This window comes from Mustelus asterias, chromosome 13, assembly GCF_964213995.1.
Source record: "Mustelus asterias chromosome 13, sMusAst1.hap1.1, whole genome shotgun sequence".
Taxonomy (NCBI): Eukaryota; Metazoa; Chordata; class Chondrichthyes; order Carcharhiniformes; family Triakidae; genus Mustelus; species Mustelus asterias.
The window spans coordinates 16,139,573-16,156,125 of NC_135813.1; the positions used below are offsets into that span (position 1 = coordinate 16,139,573).

Here is a 16,553-nt window from a genome sequence, read left to right on the forward strand (position 1 = left end):
CTGAACATTTAAATTTTTGTAGGCAACTAATACTTCAAAACCACAGAGAAGTACGCTCCTCTTTTATGCTAATCACAACATTGCACTCTCCACAGAATCAGTCCTTTTAGCAAACAGTCCACTGTTATCCCCAGCTGCCAAAGGTTCCTGCATCCCAGTTTTCCTGACAATAATTTCAAGTAATTGTCTCCAGGCTCTTTATGCAGGTTTTGGGGAGTTTCTTAAATCCACCATCAGCAGCAAATAAAGCCTGTTCTGGTGATTCTTCTTTTCCTGGCCATGCCAGGAATAATCTCCATAAATCTTTAGAAGGCTCCAAGATGCATTGCTCCGACTAGAGATAATATCCCTTCCATATCTGGCTCCGGTAGTGCACAAATCCAAAAAAGCCTTTTCACTGCTGTCTACTTAAAATTGCTATCTGTCTCAGATATTCATTGGTCTGTAAGGAAGCCTGCAAACGGATCTCAAAAAAATATGTTTCCCTTTGCCCCCTTCCCCACACCAGCATGAAACACATTAAACCCTACATCCATGTTTATCTGCTGATTAATTATTCTTCGCCTCACCTCATTTTCATCTTAGAAGTGAATGGGATAGTTTGCAGCACAAGTGTTAATCTAGTACCTTCAATAACTTTCTGGTACTTTCGGAGATTCAGAGTTTACTACTGCAAACTCAGATACTGCTGTCATCTTCAAGTGTAAATGCCTTGCGCATTATTCTCAGTAAAACAATTTAAGGCTTTGTTTGATCTCTAATAATTGAGCCACCCAGGCTTACTGTCAGGCAGACTGCAAAACAAGTCAAATGATCTGCTTTATCCACTCTATAATCCGAAAATTGAATAATTTGTAAACCTCAAATTGTAACACTACAGAACAGTCCAGAAATTAAGTCAATGACTGTTTCATGTTTTGGGACAGCAAAGAAGGTGAAAGGAACTATATAAACACAAGTTTGTTCTTTGCTTCCAAAGACAATTCTGTTATACCTTGTTTCCACTACCTAGTCTGGAATGGTGGCTTTGATTACCTATAGAAGCTAGGGAGCAAAGAACATTCTTTGGAAACTCAAGTTAATGTAAAATCACTAGCTCAAATGATGTTTTCAAATTGTGTTATCATATTAACATATTTTGATTGGCAAATTATGGTCAGAAATGGGGAGGGTGGGTGCACAGATTTTAAACTGCAGAGACAGGTGAGAAGGTAAAACCTTTTAATTGTATTGTTAAATAGTAGGAATAAGGCATAGATTTAAGTTGGTTTAATTTAGTGGTTCTGTGTAAGGAAGGGTAAACCTATAATTAGATTCATGTAAAAGTTACAGGTGTTTACATCTGGGTTCTTTCGTTGCAATTAAAAACTGTGTTTCTATTGCGCTGAGAGTTTACAGCATAAGTAAATAAAAGCTTGGAAAAGGAATGAGTGGTTGCTTAGCAACTGGGGCACCTTTAGGGTATGAAGGATTTTTGTGATTGCGCTTAATTGAATTCATAGCAATTGGTGACAGGAGGCTAGAGGCTTAGCAGCTCTCAGCTTTGCTAAAAGAAAAGCCATACAATTGAATAATGGTTGATGAAGCCATTGCCAGAAATCTAAAGAATAGATAGTTAAGGAAATTAGAGAAATGAAGAGAAGTTTCCAAGAAGTTTGAAGTTAGAGAAAACTCAAACTAGAATAGGATACTGTTCAGTGAAGCCACAAAAAGCACTGCGAAGGGGTTGGCTAATAAGTGGCCAGACAGATATCTGAAGTGCTTCTAAGTGGTTCTGTGATATCTTATGACAGCTTGTGAAACATTAGTTACAATTATAGAGCAATCTGTGGCTGGATCACAGGGTTTATGGAGAAGCATTCAAGATAAAGGAATCCTGAAAGGAGAGTTGGAAAACCTGGAGGCAGATCCTCGCTAAAACCATGGAGAGCAAGTTTTGTTTGAAAGGACGGTTGGAAACCTGTAGGTGGGTTCTTGATGGAAAGCATTGGTTTGGAAAAAGATTTTAAAGTGTGTCTCTTTGAGAGTGGAATTTGGAAACACTTGTATGACAATCGTCTGTGTGGGGGGGGGAATTTGAGAAGAAATCCATAGAAGATCGATAAAGTGTGGTATCAGCCATTTGGTTTCCAAGTGGGGTGTTATCCTTGAAATCTGTGTACATGTGTGAAGATAAGGGTGGGGGGGGGGGGAGGGGGGAGCAGAGTGAAGGAATATTGTATCATAATCAGGCCTTTCCTGTTTAATAAATGTTTTTTCCTTTATTAAAAACAAATTGGCAGTTCTGTGACTCTGCACAAACTACGATCTTTTGAGCCAGGGTTCCATGCTAGGATCTTCCCATCCAGTAGTAACAATCAACTGGGATTGTACCACAGGCTCTGGGAAACCCAACAGGAGAAAGGAGATGAGAAGAGCCAGATCTGCAAGGCAGCGGGCTTTTTTGCACTTCTAGTGGGTCATGGAGTATTTTCCACACTTCCTGCCACTCATCTACCCATTATCGCTTATCCATTGCCAGCTGAGTGTAAATATTAGGACGACTGGGTTACAGACCTCAGTACGGGAATAGGTGGATCTAAATTCAGTATCAAAAATCATTTGCTTTTCCCAAACCCAAGACATCTGCACATTTCAGCAAATCCAGCACTCGTGTTCAAACAATATCAAATAAGTTAAAGAAGCCAGTGCAAGTAAGTAACAACTTATAGATTATTCTGACCGCAAGTGTCAACAGCAATGGCATAAAAGTTGTGCTTTTAAGATGAGGATGTTACAAACCCTGTTGATGTTATAGCTGAATGGCAAGATCCCAGAATGGAACCCTGACTCAAAAGAATGTAGCTTTTACTTCTTTTTAGAAAACATGGAGGAACAGAGTCACAGGACCACTATTTAGTTATAACAAGAAAAACATTTCTTAAACAGTTGGATTATGATACAATACTTCTTCACTCCCCCCTTCGTTTCACAAATAGACACAGAGTTAAAGGTTAATATAGATTACAAAGTATATCTTAAGTTACAATGGTCTCAGTAACATGAAGTCCCTTTTGGCACACAGACTAGCTGTGGTCAAAAACACTGCTCTGAACCCAAGTGAATGTCTGTAGATTTCTCCTCAAAATCCCCTCAGACAATCTTTATACCGTGAGCCACCTTGTCTCACTGAATTCGAGCTTCCATGTGAGTGAGTTCAAACTCCACTTTCAAAAAGACATGCTTGCAAGTCTTCTTTTAAACAATGCTTTCTCTCAACTGTGTCCATCATGTATTGCTTAAAAGTTATATACCTTCCCTCTTCAGGATCTCTTTGGCTTCACAGCTACTTTAACTATCGATTCCCAGACTCTATCAAAATGGCAAGAGACTCTCGATTTACCTCTGAACTCTGTCTTTCCACTTTAAACCTGGTTACTGCAGCTGTCTCTTTCACACGACACTCGGTCTGCTTTTCCCTTCAATTCTCCTGAACAATACCTTGGTCTCTGTTCTTTTAATTTCAATCTTCCTATGACATTCTTTCTGTCCCAATTACCTGGTTATCTGATTCTTTGGGAAGTCTGTCTCTTTGCAGCTCCCTTGTCCTGTCCAGTTTGTCTTTTTTCTGGCAGAGTTGAGAGATGTTTACTCTCCAGTGTTTTATCATCAACTGCAAACAATTTCAACTAAATTCTAAAAGCCTTTCTACCTTAAAAGGGCCCACAGTTTCTAAGCAATGACCACATCCTACTGCTAGCTTATTTACTTTTCATACCATAACCCTCTCTAAGCACAATTTAAATTGAGCATACAATACAAACACCTTTGTCCAGCATTAATCTAACTATACCCTTCCTTACACAGAAACATTAAATTAAACCCACTTAAAACTATATCTTATTTCTGATGTTTACCAATACAAATACAAATCCCTTAAAACCTTTGCTAACAAGATGACTCACAGCAATTAATTTCTGATATTACGTAGGTAACTTCACTTTTCTCTATAATTGAACTAATGGGGCTTTTCAAGGGTTGAGTGCATCATTTGGCTTTCCATAGAAGTTAATCAAACCCAATGGCCTATAGGTCTTATGGACTCTACCTAATATCATCCACAAAATGTCTTAATAAGTCCCCAAAAGTAAAAATCAACAAATCTACACAATTTTGGGAAATTATTTGCTGGCCTATCCAATGATGTCTCTATCTTGTGAAAGAACCCACTCTTACAATTATTTTGTTTACCCCTGGCAGTCATTTTCCATAAGTGATAGTTCTACGCTTATCACAACAGACAAAACACCATGGGCATGATTCTCGGGGCCGACTCATGCAAGTGCAAATCTCATTAAGGCCACAAACTCTTGCAAGGGGGCAAAAACAGGATTTGCGCCAGCAAGAATTCTGATCGTGATGTCCAAGAAAGGCATGAACCTGATTTGAATAAACTGGAATCCGTTTTGATATCATTAGTGAGTTCAAAGTCAGATGCACAGACTTCATTGAAGCTTCCCATCCACTGCGTGATGTCACATGGATGCGAAATACAACTCCTTAAAAACAGGAACCAGGTGCCATAGCCTCCATGAGGAAGGAAGGAGGTGAGTACACCTCTCCATCTTGTACCAGACTGTACGAAGGGACAGTATTTGTTGCGGGGGGGGGGGGTGGTAACGGTTGGTGCTTGTTGCCATGAAGCCTTCAACCTGTCTGACTTTAAAGCCCCTCAGAGCCCAGAGCTATTCTGCAGCCTCTGTCTTGAAAGCCATTCAGAGCCCACATAAATGTAAAGTCTTTCTGTTTTCTTAGCTGCTGACTTCCCTGAGTGATCCTCAAGGAAGGCTTTCTGTTTTAAAACCTTTTCACTGCCATGCATGATTCTTCTGTGTGTGTGTCAAAGAAGTGAGAATGAGGGCATAGTTTAAAGCTAGTAGTGGCCTGGGGGAACAGAGCTGATGAGGTGCAGAGGTGCGGTGATGTGACTGAAGGAGGCAACCCTAAGGGTTGCTGGATGAGACCCTGATAGAGAAGACAGTACGGTAATGAGAAAGGGGGTGAGGGCATTTAGAGATCATGCAGTGGCTGCCAGGAGCCTGAAATGTAAAGGCTTGTCAACAATAAGATCACGGGATGACAAAGCTGGACTGTGAATGGTGCCCACGTGTGTCACCTGCCTGTGTCTCACTGAATAATTGTGCCCTGGGGGTCCTGCTCATCTTACTAATTGGCCATAATGATTTGAGCCTCACCAATGTCAGCTGCCCACAATCTCAAAGTTAAGGAGAGGATTGGAACTTCATGTATCAAGGATGAAAGATTAGGTGCAGGGCATCGGGAGGGAATATGCTGAGCCTTGCAGCCACTACCTATTGACTGCCTTTGAGTGCAAAAGCCCTCATAGGCGTTCAGTTGACCGTGCATATGAGGGATGGGTGGCCATTGAAGCAGCCTGCCAGAACCCCGTAATGTTGAGATTAAGGAAGGGAACAATCAGACGAGAGCCCATAGGCGACACTGAAGGGGTAAGGACATTGACTGGGGTCGGTCAAGTGAATAAATTGGAAGTGCCACAGACATATGAGTATGTGCTGGCCACTGGATAAGGTGTAGGGCTGACAAATTCCAGGACAAGGGGTGTAGGGAGGGTCTGAAGGTACCGGGATGGAACAGTAACTTGACTCTTTCTCTCTCTCTTTCCTCACAGTTCCAAGATCTACCAGGATGGAGCCAGGGGAACCAGCGATTATACTGATCTCTGCGCTGGAGGAGCACAGACTCCAGCCGTTAAGATAGGCACACCGAGGGAGGTCTCACCTCCAGGAGGTCTGGGGTCCAGAGGACATGCTCAAGGGTTCGGCAGTCTATCAGGCCCATGAGGGGTTTCAAAAACAAAGAGGAAGGAAACCAAGGGATTTGTCACATAGCTGTGGGGGTCTCCTGTCAAGCTGTGGGTAGATTGTTAGTCTTGTTAGAGCCCCCTCCGGAAATATTGAAGCTTGTCTTTGAGTGGCCATCCTCCTGACTTGAATGAGAGTGCATGCTGTGGAGCCATTTATATGCAACTTGATTGAAATGTTCAGATAACCCCCTACGATGGGCAAATCAAACGCTTTACTCCTCAGATGCCATGTTTTCCACATGCCAAAATTTTCTTTTCCCCCAAAAGTGCCTAAAAATCACATTCTGGATTGTGCCACACACTGATTTTCATGCTGGAAATGATATTTTGACATTTTTAGGAAAATTCTGACAATGTTTCAGGAAATATTTTGTTAGCCTATGCTTGCCTTTAAATTCAAACTTAATCTAATTTTACTCTATTTTGAAGGAAAGAAAAGTGAGATATTAGATTAAACTTTTCCACCAATCATTTAAGGTTTCAGTCTATTGGAGTTGAATATTCTAGGAAAGCGCAAAAAATATAAACAAATAATGAGGGTCATTTTCACCTGTCTAATCTGGTATTGCAGATCTCCTTCTCCCTGCAGAACCTGCCCGATTTACATCCATTGATTACCCCAATAAGTGCAAATGTGCAATTTTTACATTCCAGAAATAAATTGATTTCCTTTACTATTTTATTAATAATAGTCACGGCATATCTTCGATGAACAGATTCTAAATCCTGTTTAGGAATCATGTATTTTAACCATGAAACTGCTAAGAATTCATCCAAGTCAAATAAATCCTCGTAGTTTAGATGCCATTCCGGAAATTTAGCCTGCCCATCTATTATGACGATCCTATTTATTCTATTGGATACCTTTAGGAATTTAAATATATTTATTAAAGTAGCTAAGCCCCTGAAAATTTGCCAGGATGCTCTGAAGACAGAGTGCCTTGCAAAAATGCAAGGATGTTCTCCAAAAATAAGGGCTGAATTTTCCATCTGTTCACACCCTGCTGCCACTGCAAGTGAGGACTGAGAATTCGGCTGGAAAATTCCACTCAAGGTGGGGAATGAGTGAAGTCGTAAAAGGTATAACCTTCCTAGTAAGGGATACAGGGGAAGCTTAGTATATTAAAGAGGGGTAATTATGAAAAGAGAAAGGGTGAAACTGTACCAAAAAATGGCAAAGTGTTGGTTCTGGCGTGAAAAACTCTGCACTGGGGAATCTAGCAATAGAGGCAAAACCCTTTGCACCTGCAAGGTCCCATCTATCTGGAATTGAAAGCATATCCAACTTTTGCAAACAGGGCATCAGTGACCCATGACAAAATTTAGGAGAGTGGCCAAGTAAACTGCTCACTCGGAGAACTGGTGCTGACAGAATGGGCCAAATGGCCTCCCTTTGTGCTGAGATTGTGTGTGCAGCAGTTTGTGTCATGTAACCAAGATTTATAGTTGATCCTTGGAAGGAAGCAAAGAAGTCCAAGGCCACAGCAACTTTTAAAAGCTACTAGCAGGGCATGGCGAGCAGTGCAATGTCTTCTGAATTAAGTGCGCTAATAGTGACTATCAGCCTGCAGACTCAAAATCTCCTGCAGCACTGATTTTGTGAAGTGTCCAAATAGCTCTTTGGCGGTAGATTCTATGCTGCGGGTAGGACCACCGTCATGTTTGTCTCTCTCTTCTGGCCTCCTGGTGCCTAGGGCCCTGCCCTTCCTGCAGAGGATATGGTTCTCATTGATATTGCACCCAATATCAGAGTCGTGCTTCTATTGCCAGCCGCTGCCTTTCTCGTGCTCAGTTGACCTTCCAATTGTGCCTTGAAGCCATGCACTCCCATGGCATCATGATACCCAGAGGGCGACAATCTTCTACAGTGCCTGTGTGCTGAACACTCTTCCTGTAATCTGTGAACAACCAATGACACCTCTGTGCCAATCTCCCTATATGCACCCACCTTATTTCTTGGAGCAGTAATGACTGATTTCCTGCTGTGTTGCTGCCTCCATGCATCTGATCTGTCCATGACCCAACGACTGCCCATGTGCCCCACCAAAATTTCAATTAGCTCCTCAACAAGCACTTCAACAACTTGAATTGCACCCATTAGTGGACCGGGTGGGTAAGGCCACCTCACCTGTTCTGATGAAACTCTCTGGTGGTGGGAATGGCGAGGTGATGCCATGGCAGCCAGCGCCAGTGTTTTTATCACCTGCCTCCCTCTCAGAGCAAGGCCTGGGAATCAATCCCTCATTTCTTTTGTGGAGGTAACATGCCTTTGTTCGCAATGCTTCAGTTAACCAAACTCTTTTACATAAAATATTCTGTGGTAAACTTAGCATTGCAATAAGTTACATTAAAAATTATGGAGCTCCACCTTCTGTTAAAACCGCACAAAATCACTCTCACCGATACAATAAAGTTTTCTGTTCAGACAATTGAGAAATTACCACAATGCTGCTTCTTGCCATGTTTACATACTGCCATCTATCGGTACAACTGGGTAAGTTTACAGAATTGTGTATGGTTAGAAAGAGTTTAGAATTACAGGAATAGATTTTAACCCTCCTCATCAGCAGGAATGACAGGGAACTAAGTTGGTGGGGTGAGGGGGTCGAGTCAAGCACAATTCCCAATGAATATCCATTTCCTAACATTTGACCGGTCTTAAAACAGTCATAGAAGGGCAGTCTGGGGTCTATTTTGCATTGGAAAGTATGGGCAAATAAAATGCCATCGTGGTGCCAATTGTGTTGTTACAGATTCAAGAGAGCTGCACAGGGAAGAACCTGCCACAGACAGAGCAAGTATAAAAATACTCAGCTGGTTAGGCAGCATCTGTGGAGAGAAACAGGTTACAGGAATTTTCCATCTTTGTGACTAAGTGCAGTTCCAGTGGCACCTTTCATGCTGGCCAGAACGGCAGGAACTCATGCCCGATTACACACACAGAAGCTCATTAATTATGCACAGGCGAGTATCAGGCCAAATCAAGTGGTGGGTCATGGGCTGATTCGTCCTCCCAACACCAACTGGCAGGTTCAAAGGTCCCAGCCCCATATTTAAACGGCAGTCAAACACATGTTTCACTCTCTCCAGCCCACCTGCCTCAGGAAACCATCAGACATGCCTGCAAGGCACAAAGAAAAGCTCATCAGCCTCAAGGAGACAGCACCCTACTTCAGCCACCAGGCCCTCGAGGCCTTGATCAGAGAATTCCGGGCGCAAAGACATGTCCTCTACCCCAGAGATGGGTTGAGGAAACACAGAACCTCACTTATCAAGCTGAGGGGGGCCGTCTCCCAAGAGGTCAGCATGGCTGGCAAGCATGCCCAAAGCACCATCTAATGGGCGGCACGGTAGCACAGTGGTTAGCACTGCTGCTTCACAGCTCCAGGGTCCCGGGTTCGATTCCCGGCTCGGGTCACTGTCTGTGTGGAGTTTGCACATTCTCCTCGTGTCTGCGTGGGTTTCCTCCGGGTGCTCCGGTTTCCTCCCACAGGCCAAAGATGTGCGGGTTAGGTTGATTGGCCAGGTTAAAAAAAAAAAAATTGCCCCTTAGAGTCCTGGGATGCGTAGGTTAGAGGGATTAGCGGGTAAATATGTGGGGGTAGGGCCTGGGTGGGATTGTGGTCGGTGCAGACTCGATGGGCCGAATGGCCTCCTTCTGCACTGTAGGGTTTCTAATGCAGGAAGTAAATGCACAATCTCATCCATTGAGCAAGGCTAAGTTACCTCAATTCCCTCCAATATCTAACTCTCATCATGTACTTAAATGGGGATTGACACTGTTCTCTGCCGCAAAGACAAGAGTCCAGACTGCTATTTTGTCAGCTCAGTGCCAGGGTTCAGGACACCAGCTCCAGGCTGCTGAGGAACTTGTAGTGGAAGGGGCAGGATCCCGTTGTTGCGGTCCATGTAGATATCAACAAGATATGGAGAGCAAGGAAAGAGGTTCTGCACAGAGAGTTTGAGGAGCTAGCTACTAAATTAAATAAGAGAACCTCCAAGGTTATAATCTCTGGATTACTACCAGGGTCGCATGCACATTGCAAAGGGTAGACAAAATAAGAGCATTGAATACGTGGCTGAAAGGCTGGTGTGGGAGAAGTGATTTTGGTTCATGGGATAAAGTCCCCTAGGCAGGTCCCCATCTCAGTCACAGCAGTGTTTGCATCATTAAATGACAGCAAAAACATCAAGTCTTCTTTATCATCGCTCTTGTTCCTCAGTGTCTGAAGCTCTTATCCTCAAATTCTCACCTACCAGCCACATACCTTCCATCATTACAGAAGTAATATTGAACAAAACTAATGGGGCTAAAGGCAGATAAGTTCCCTGACCTTGATTATATGCATCCTAGGATCCTAAAAGTAGCTACAGAGATAGTTGATGCTTTGGTTGTAATTCTCCAAAACCCTTGGATTCTGGAGAAGCACCGGAGGGTTGGAAACTGCCAATATGACACCCCTATTCAAATAAAAAAGGGAGGGAGGCAAAAGCAGGTAACTATTGGCCAATTAGCCTAACACCTATTGTTGGAAAAATGTTGGAATCAATTATTAAGGAAGTAATAGCAGCATATTTGGAAAATCATAATCTAATCAAGTAGAATCAGCATGGTTTCATGAAAGGGAAATCATGTCTGACTAATTTATTAGAGTGTTTTGAGGAAGTCTCAGCCAGAGTGGATAGAGGGGAACTAGTAGATGTGTTGTATCTAGACTTCTAGAAGGTGTTCAACAAGGTACCTCATGAAAGCTCAAGTCATAAGATAAGAGCCCATGGTGTTGAAAGGTAGTATATTAGCATGGATAGAGAATTGTTTAATGAACAGGAAACAGCAAGTGGGGATAAGGGGTTATTTTTCAGGTAGGAAACCAGGTGTTCCACAGCCTCAGTCCCTGGACCACAACTGTTTACAATATATATTAATGACTTGGAGGAAGGAAGTGAATGTACTGCAGTCAAATTTGCAGATGACAAAAATAGGTGGAAAGGAAGTAGCAAGAGGGTACAAACTATTTACAAAGAGATATTGATAGGCCAAGTGGACAAAAAGTTGGCAAATGGAGTATGACACTACTGTGCCTTTAAGAAGTGTATTTTTAATCATGTTCTCTGCACTTTCTAAGCAAGCCTGCTTCTTTGTTATTGTCTGTAGGTCAATAGAGCATCTTTTATTGTTTTTAGAGTCATATAATAGGCTTTTTGTTCATTTTTAATTTGGGCTTAATGCACTCTCCTGGAGTTTATCATCTTTTTGAAAGAAAGAATAATTGACAGGTCAGGTTGGACAGTTTTTTTCCCCCCTCAAAAGAGTTCTTTACTTTTAGCTTTGGCTGCTGGCTAGTTAGAAGCTGTTGGACTCTAGACTGCAGAGTGTTTTTGTCTCCCTGATATTAGAAATTCTGCTGGCTAGTTGGAAGTAGTATTTCTTGCTTCTAGTGGTTTGCTAGCTAGAGGCAGGCAGCGATTCTCTCTCTCTACATTGAGGTATGCTGGGAACTCCAGGGGGAAGTCAGAGTTTCAATTCTCCATCCAAAGGACTAAGTCATAACGTGGGTTGAAAAACTTCAAGATCCAGCATCACGTGAGCATTCTTATTTTCTGTGCCAAACCTGAGACAGGTGTGTGTTTGTAAGAAGGTTTGTTTATTTGGAACAGTACATTGAGCTGATAAGGTTTATACAATATCATGGTTGGTTGCTTTCTTGTTTGTAATTGGTAAAAGTTCTTGCTAATTTTCTATGTGTTAACTGTATTCTTAAATAAACTGTTTGATAAAAGCTCCCTAGTGGGTCATTTGAATCATACCTGGAGTGAAACATCTTATGCCTACCCATGCCCAACTTCAAAGTGCAAAACTTAGGATCTAGTCTGACTTCTTAAAACCTTGGAGTTCCTGACCTGGATTATAACAAGTATAATGTGGGAAATGTGAAATTCATTTTGGAAGGGAGAATAAAGGAACAATGTTATTTAAATGGAGAAAATCTGCAGAAAGCTGCATCACAAAGGAACTTAGGGGTACTTGTGCACAAAATACAGAAAACCAGCACACAGGTGACAGCAGATAATCAGGAAGGCTAATGGAATGTTGGTCCTTATTTCAAGGGAGCCAGAGTACAAGAGTAAGGAAGTCTTGCTGCAACTACACAAGGTCCTGATGAGGCCACATCTTTTGATTTGATTTATTGTCACATGAATTAATATACACTGAAAAGTATTGTTTCTTGCGCACTATACAGACAAAACATACTGTTCATAGAGAAGGGAATGAGAGAGTGCAGAATGTAGCGTTACAGTCATAGGGTGTAGAGAAAGATCAACTGAATGCAAAGCAAGTCCATTCAAAAGTCTGATAGCAGCAGGGAAGAAGCTGTTCTTGAGTTGGTTGGTACGTGACCTCAGACTTTTGTATCTTTTTCCCGATGGAAGAAGGTGGAAGAGAGAATGTCCGGGGTGCATGGAGTCCTTATTATGCTGGCTGCTTTGCCGAGGCAGTGGGAAGTGTAGACAGAGTCAATGGATGGGAGGCAGGTTTGTGTGATGGATTAGGCTACATTCACTCCCTTTTGTAGTTCCTTGTGGTCTTGGGCAGAGCAGGAGTCATACCAAGCTGTGATGCACCATAGAAAGCATTCTTTCTGGTTGCATCTGTAAACGTTGGTGAGAGTCGTGGCTTTCATGCCAAATTTCCTTAGTCTTAGAAAGTAGAGGCGTCGGTAGGCTTTCTTAACTATAGTGTCGGCATAGGGGATCCGGGACAGGTTGTTGGTGATCTGGACATCTAAAAACTTGAAGCTCTCGACCCTTTCTTTTTCATCCCCGTTGATGTAGACAGGGACATCTCCTTTACGCTTCCTGAAGTTGATGACAATCTCCTTCGTTTTGCTGACATCGAGGGAGAGATTATTGTTGCCGCACCAGTTCACCAGATTCTCCATCTCATTCCTGTACGCTGTTTCATCATTGTTTGAGATCCGACCCACTATGGTGGTGTCGTCAGCAAACTTGAAAGTTGAATTGGAGGGGAATTTGGCCACACAGTCATAGGTGTATAAGGAGTACTGTGAGCAGTTTTGGTCCCCTTATTTAAGGAAATATATAATTTCATTGGAGATAGTTCAGAGAAAGTTCACGGAGATGATCCCCGGTATGGAGGGATTGTCTTAGGAGGAAAGATTAAACAGAACAGGATTCTACTCAGTGGAATTTAGAAGAACGAGAAGTGATCTAATTGCATCACATAGGATTCTAAAGGGTCTTGACAGGGTAAATGCTGAGAGGGCATGTCCCCTCATGGGAGAGTCTGGGACCAAAGGACATAGGACCAGAGGGCATACTCTTAGAATAAAGGGATGCTAATTTAAGACTGAGTTGAAGAGGAATTTCTTCTCTCAGAGGGATGAATGCCTATGGAACTCCTTGCTACAGAGAGTTGTGGGAGCAGGGTCACTGTGTATATTCAAGGCTGAGATAAATACATTTTTGATCACTAAGGGAATCAAGGGTGATGTGGAAAGTGGACCTGAAGAATGGTGGATCAATCATGATCCTATTGCATGGTGGAGCAGGCTCAAGGGGCCGAATAGCCTACTTCTATTTCTCATGGTCTTAATCTTTGCAACATCCCATTTTTCTTTTTCTGGCCTTTTCTATATGTACATTCTTACAAGTTTATATCCACAAATCTTTGTCCCCGTGTTAAAAATCTGATCATATGCCCTTTTACTTTTCCCCACAAAATACACTACTTCACACTTCTCTGTACTAAGCCTCCTGCAACACCAATCTGGTAATAAAAACTTGCATAGATATAGCACCATTCATCACCTCATGCAATTCCAAAGCACTTCAGGGCCAAATTACTTATTTTTAATTTTAGCCAGTTTAATATAGGTAAATACAACAGCTAAAAAGTTTCATACAGCAAAATCTCAAAATGCAACAAGATAAATGACCAGATAACCTGTTTTAGTATCATCGACTGAAATTGGCCAGTTGTGGTGTAGCAACTGAAATATTTCAACATGCTTTCACCTTCTTCAATGAGGACCTCTTAGTATATACCTTAAATAGGGCTAAGTTAGTTTTTTTAAAATGATTTTTCCTGCAGGAGTTCCAACTTACTTTTGACATGGCCATAGATTGTCAGAAAAAGTCTGAGACTACATACACCCTCTGTTGATTGGACTGCCAAAGCGTCCATCTCATTAAAATCTCTGACCTGATGAAGATCATCTCAAAACATCCAACCTCTCAAAAACGCATCTCCAATAATGCAGCCATTCCTCAGTCGAGCATGAAGTGTCAGCTTAATTACCTATTAATGTCTCCGCAGTGAGGCTTGAGAACACAACTTCTTACTCAGAGGCAAGGGTGCCACTACTAAGCCAAAGCTAACACTTCACTAATCTGTTTTACATATCCCAAATTCTTCCTCAGTTTTTCCATATTCTATGATTTGCTAAGTTGATATCACTAGGAAATTAGAAATCATCCCTGTATATATCAAGACAGAAACCGTTTATACCACCACCCCATTTATTTCCTCTCCAATCTTTTCAGTGTTATGGGATAGATGTGTACCAGGTGGACTTAGCCATTTTTCTGTCTCATTTTAAAAACTAAACACAATTTCCATTTGAATATTCATTTCTAGTATCGGCTACTCTGCAACCTTCTCAGGTGCTCCTACTAGCCCACCATCATCATTCTCTATAAAACTGAGGTATAATTCATAACAAAAATGATATATGCTCATCTGTCTCAAACCTTACCAGACAATTTAGTTCCCCATCTCAACTCTGAACTTCCTTTCTTATAAATAATGCATACAGAACAAAAATGATGACGCACTTTGGAATATTTGCTGATCCACAGTACTGATATAGTTGTAATTTTCTCAGCATTTTACCTGATCTGCAAAATTTTGATATTCTTCTGGCAAAATCCAAGAGCGAGGATAAAACTTGTATTCTTCAGGGAATAATTCCTGCATTGTTCGAACAGCCCGACTAAAATTGATTTTACGCACTAGTTCTGTCATGCCTAAAAAGAGTAAAGGAAACTGCAATTATGACCTGACATGGTTGAGTTCTACAAAGTACATCAGCCTCTAATATACTAAAAAGCAAATAAAGGTTCATCAAAACAGGTTAAAAAGCAATATACTTCCAGCATTTACACCGCATCGAAAAAATGGAGCGCAATATTCAAAAACTGAGCTATTGAACATGATACCACTCCAAAGTGACAAGACGAACATTTGCACTGAACTACACTTGAAGTCTCAGCTTCTGTATCTCTGCTCTACTGCTTATAACTTATAGTAACTTTGTTTAGCTGACAGCCATTTCATCATTATACCTGTTACTTGCAGACCCCATGCCTGACCTCCTGCTTCAACTACAGTCTGTTTCCTGGGCAGAGATTCACTTTCCTGGGAAGAAGTACGCTTCTCCACCACTTCTTGGTTTTATGGTGATGTTCAATGTTATCACCTTTCTATCTCTCAAATTCTGCATACCTCCTGGAACTGAATTTCCACAGACTCAACCTTCAAGTAACTTCTGGACTTCAGTTGTTCCTTACAGCTGTCTCTGAACTTGATCAACAATTCATCGATACTCCATGCCAACTCCACCCTAGTTCTTAACTTTTTCCCACCACAGGACTTCCGATTCAAAACGTCTTAGTAATTGCCACGTAACTAGTTCTATACAACTTCTCTGCATTCATGCATGCACAATTTGACTGATACTCCAGGAGAGAGCCCCATCATTCCATTTAACCCTCCCCCATTTTATTATTTTCTCTATAACTCTATTTGACCACCATCACCTGTTATCATCCTACTTTCATCTCTCTCCTCTACCCTCCCAAATCCCTATTCCTTTCAGTCCTCTATTTTCCTGCTGTACTGCCAAAACTCCAGGATAAGCCCACAGTTTTCTACTGTGTCACTCTTGGCATCCTCCAAAGGGCCGACTGAGGCACTTGTCACTTTCTCCTGACAAATAGCAACCCAACACCCCCATCCTGCTCTCACCTGAACTTCCCAGGCAGCACATCTGCTGGGGGATAATCTTGACAATCTCTTCTACGTCAACCTTACTCTTCCCACTGTTGACCTAGCTAGATAATCAGCTATCTCTAGAATGTGCATTCATTTGTGAACAAGACCTGCGCCATCTGTAAACTTACTGTGGATGATCAAATCAACATTATGGCCGAATTCTCCCAAAACAAAACCAAGTGCCCAATAGGTGGGAAAATGGGAGAATTTCACGCCCATTTTTTGGGCGTACTTACCTGAATGAATCTCCGACATTGCAATGCAGAGTACCATAGAGTGATTCATGCTGGAAAGTACTCCAGATATGATCTCACCAATGCTCTGTATAACTGAAATATAACCTATGTTTGTAGTGAATTCCCTTCACAATAAACATTAATATTCTATTAGCTTTCCTAATTACTTACTGTACATGCATACTAATCTTTTGTGCTTCACGCACCAGGACACCCAGATCTCTCTACATTCTATCATTCAGATAATATGGTGTTTTTATTCTCCCTGCCAAATTGGACAATTTCACATTTTCCCCATATGATACTCCATTCACTTTACCTATGTCCCTTTGTGGCCCCGTGTCCTCTACACAATTTT

At 41.8% G+C, this 16,553-nt stretch overlaps 1 protein-coding gene across 11 annotated transcripts in view; it reads right to left on the minus strand.

Moving 5' to 3' along the window:
• Window positions 1-16,553, minus strand: part of ttll11 (tubulin tyrosine ligase-like family, member 11) — a 128,478-nt gene that overhangs the window by 101,813 nt on the left and 10,112 nt on the right. For all 11 annotated transcript variants that reach the window (XR_013499343.1, XR_013499344.1, XM_078226408.1 and 8 more), the window contains one exon: window positions 14,799-14,932. Coding sequence is in view for 7 of the 11 variants with exons in the window: in XM_078226408.1 (XP_078082534.1) it covers window positions 14,799-14,932 (134 nt within the window). In the remaining 4 variants the exon portion in view is untranslated. Of the gene's footprint in view, window positions 1-14,798; window positions 14,933-16,553 lie in introns of those variants that run through there.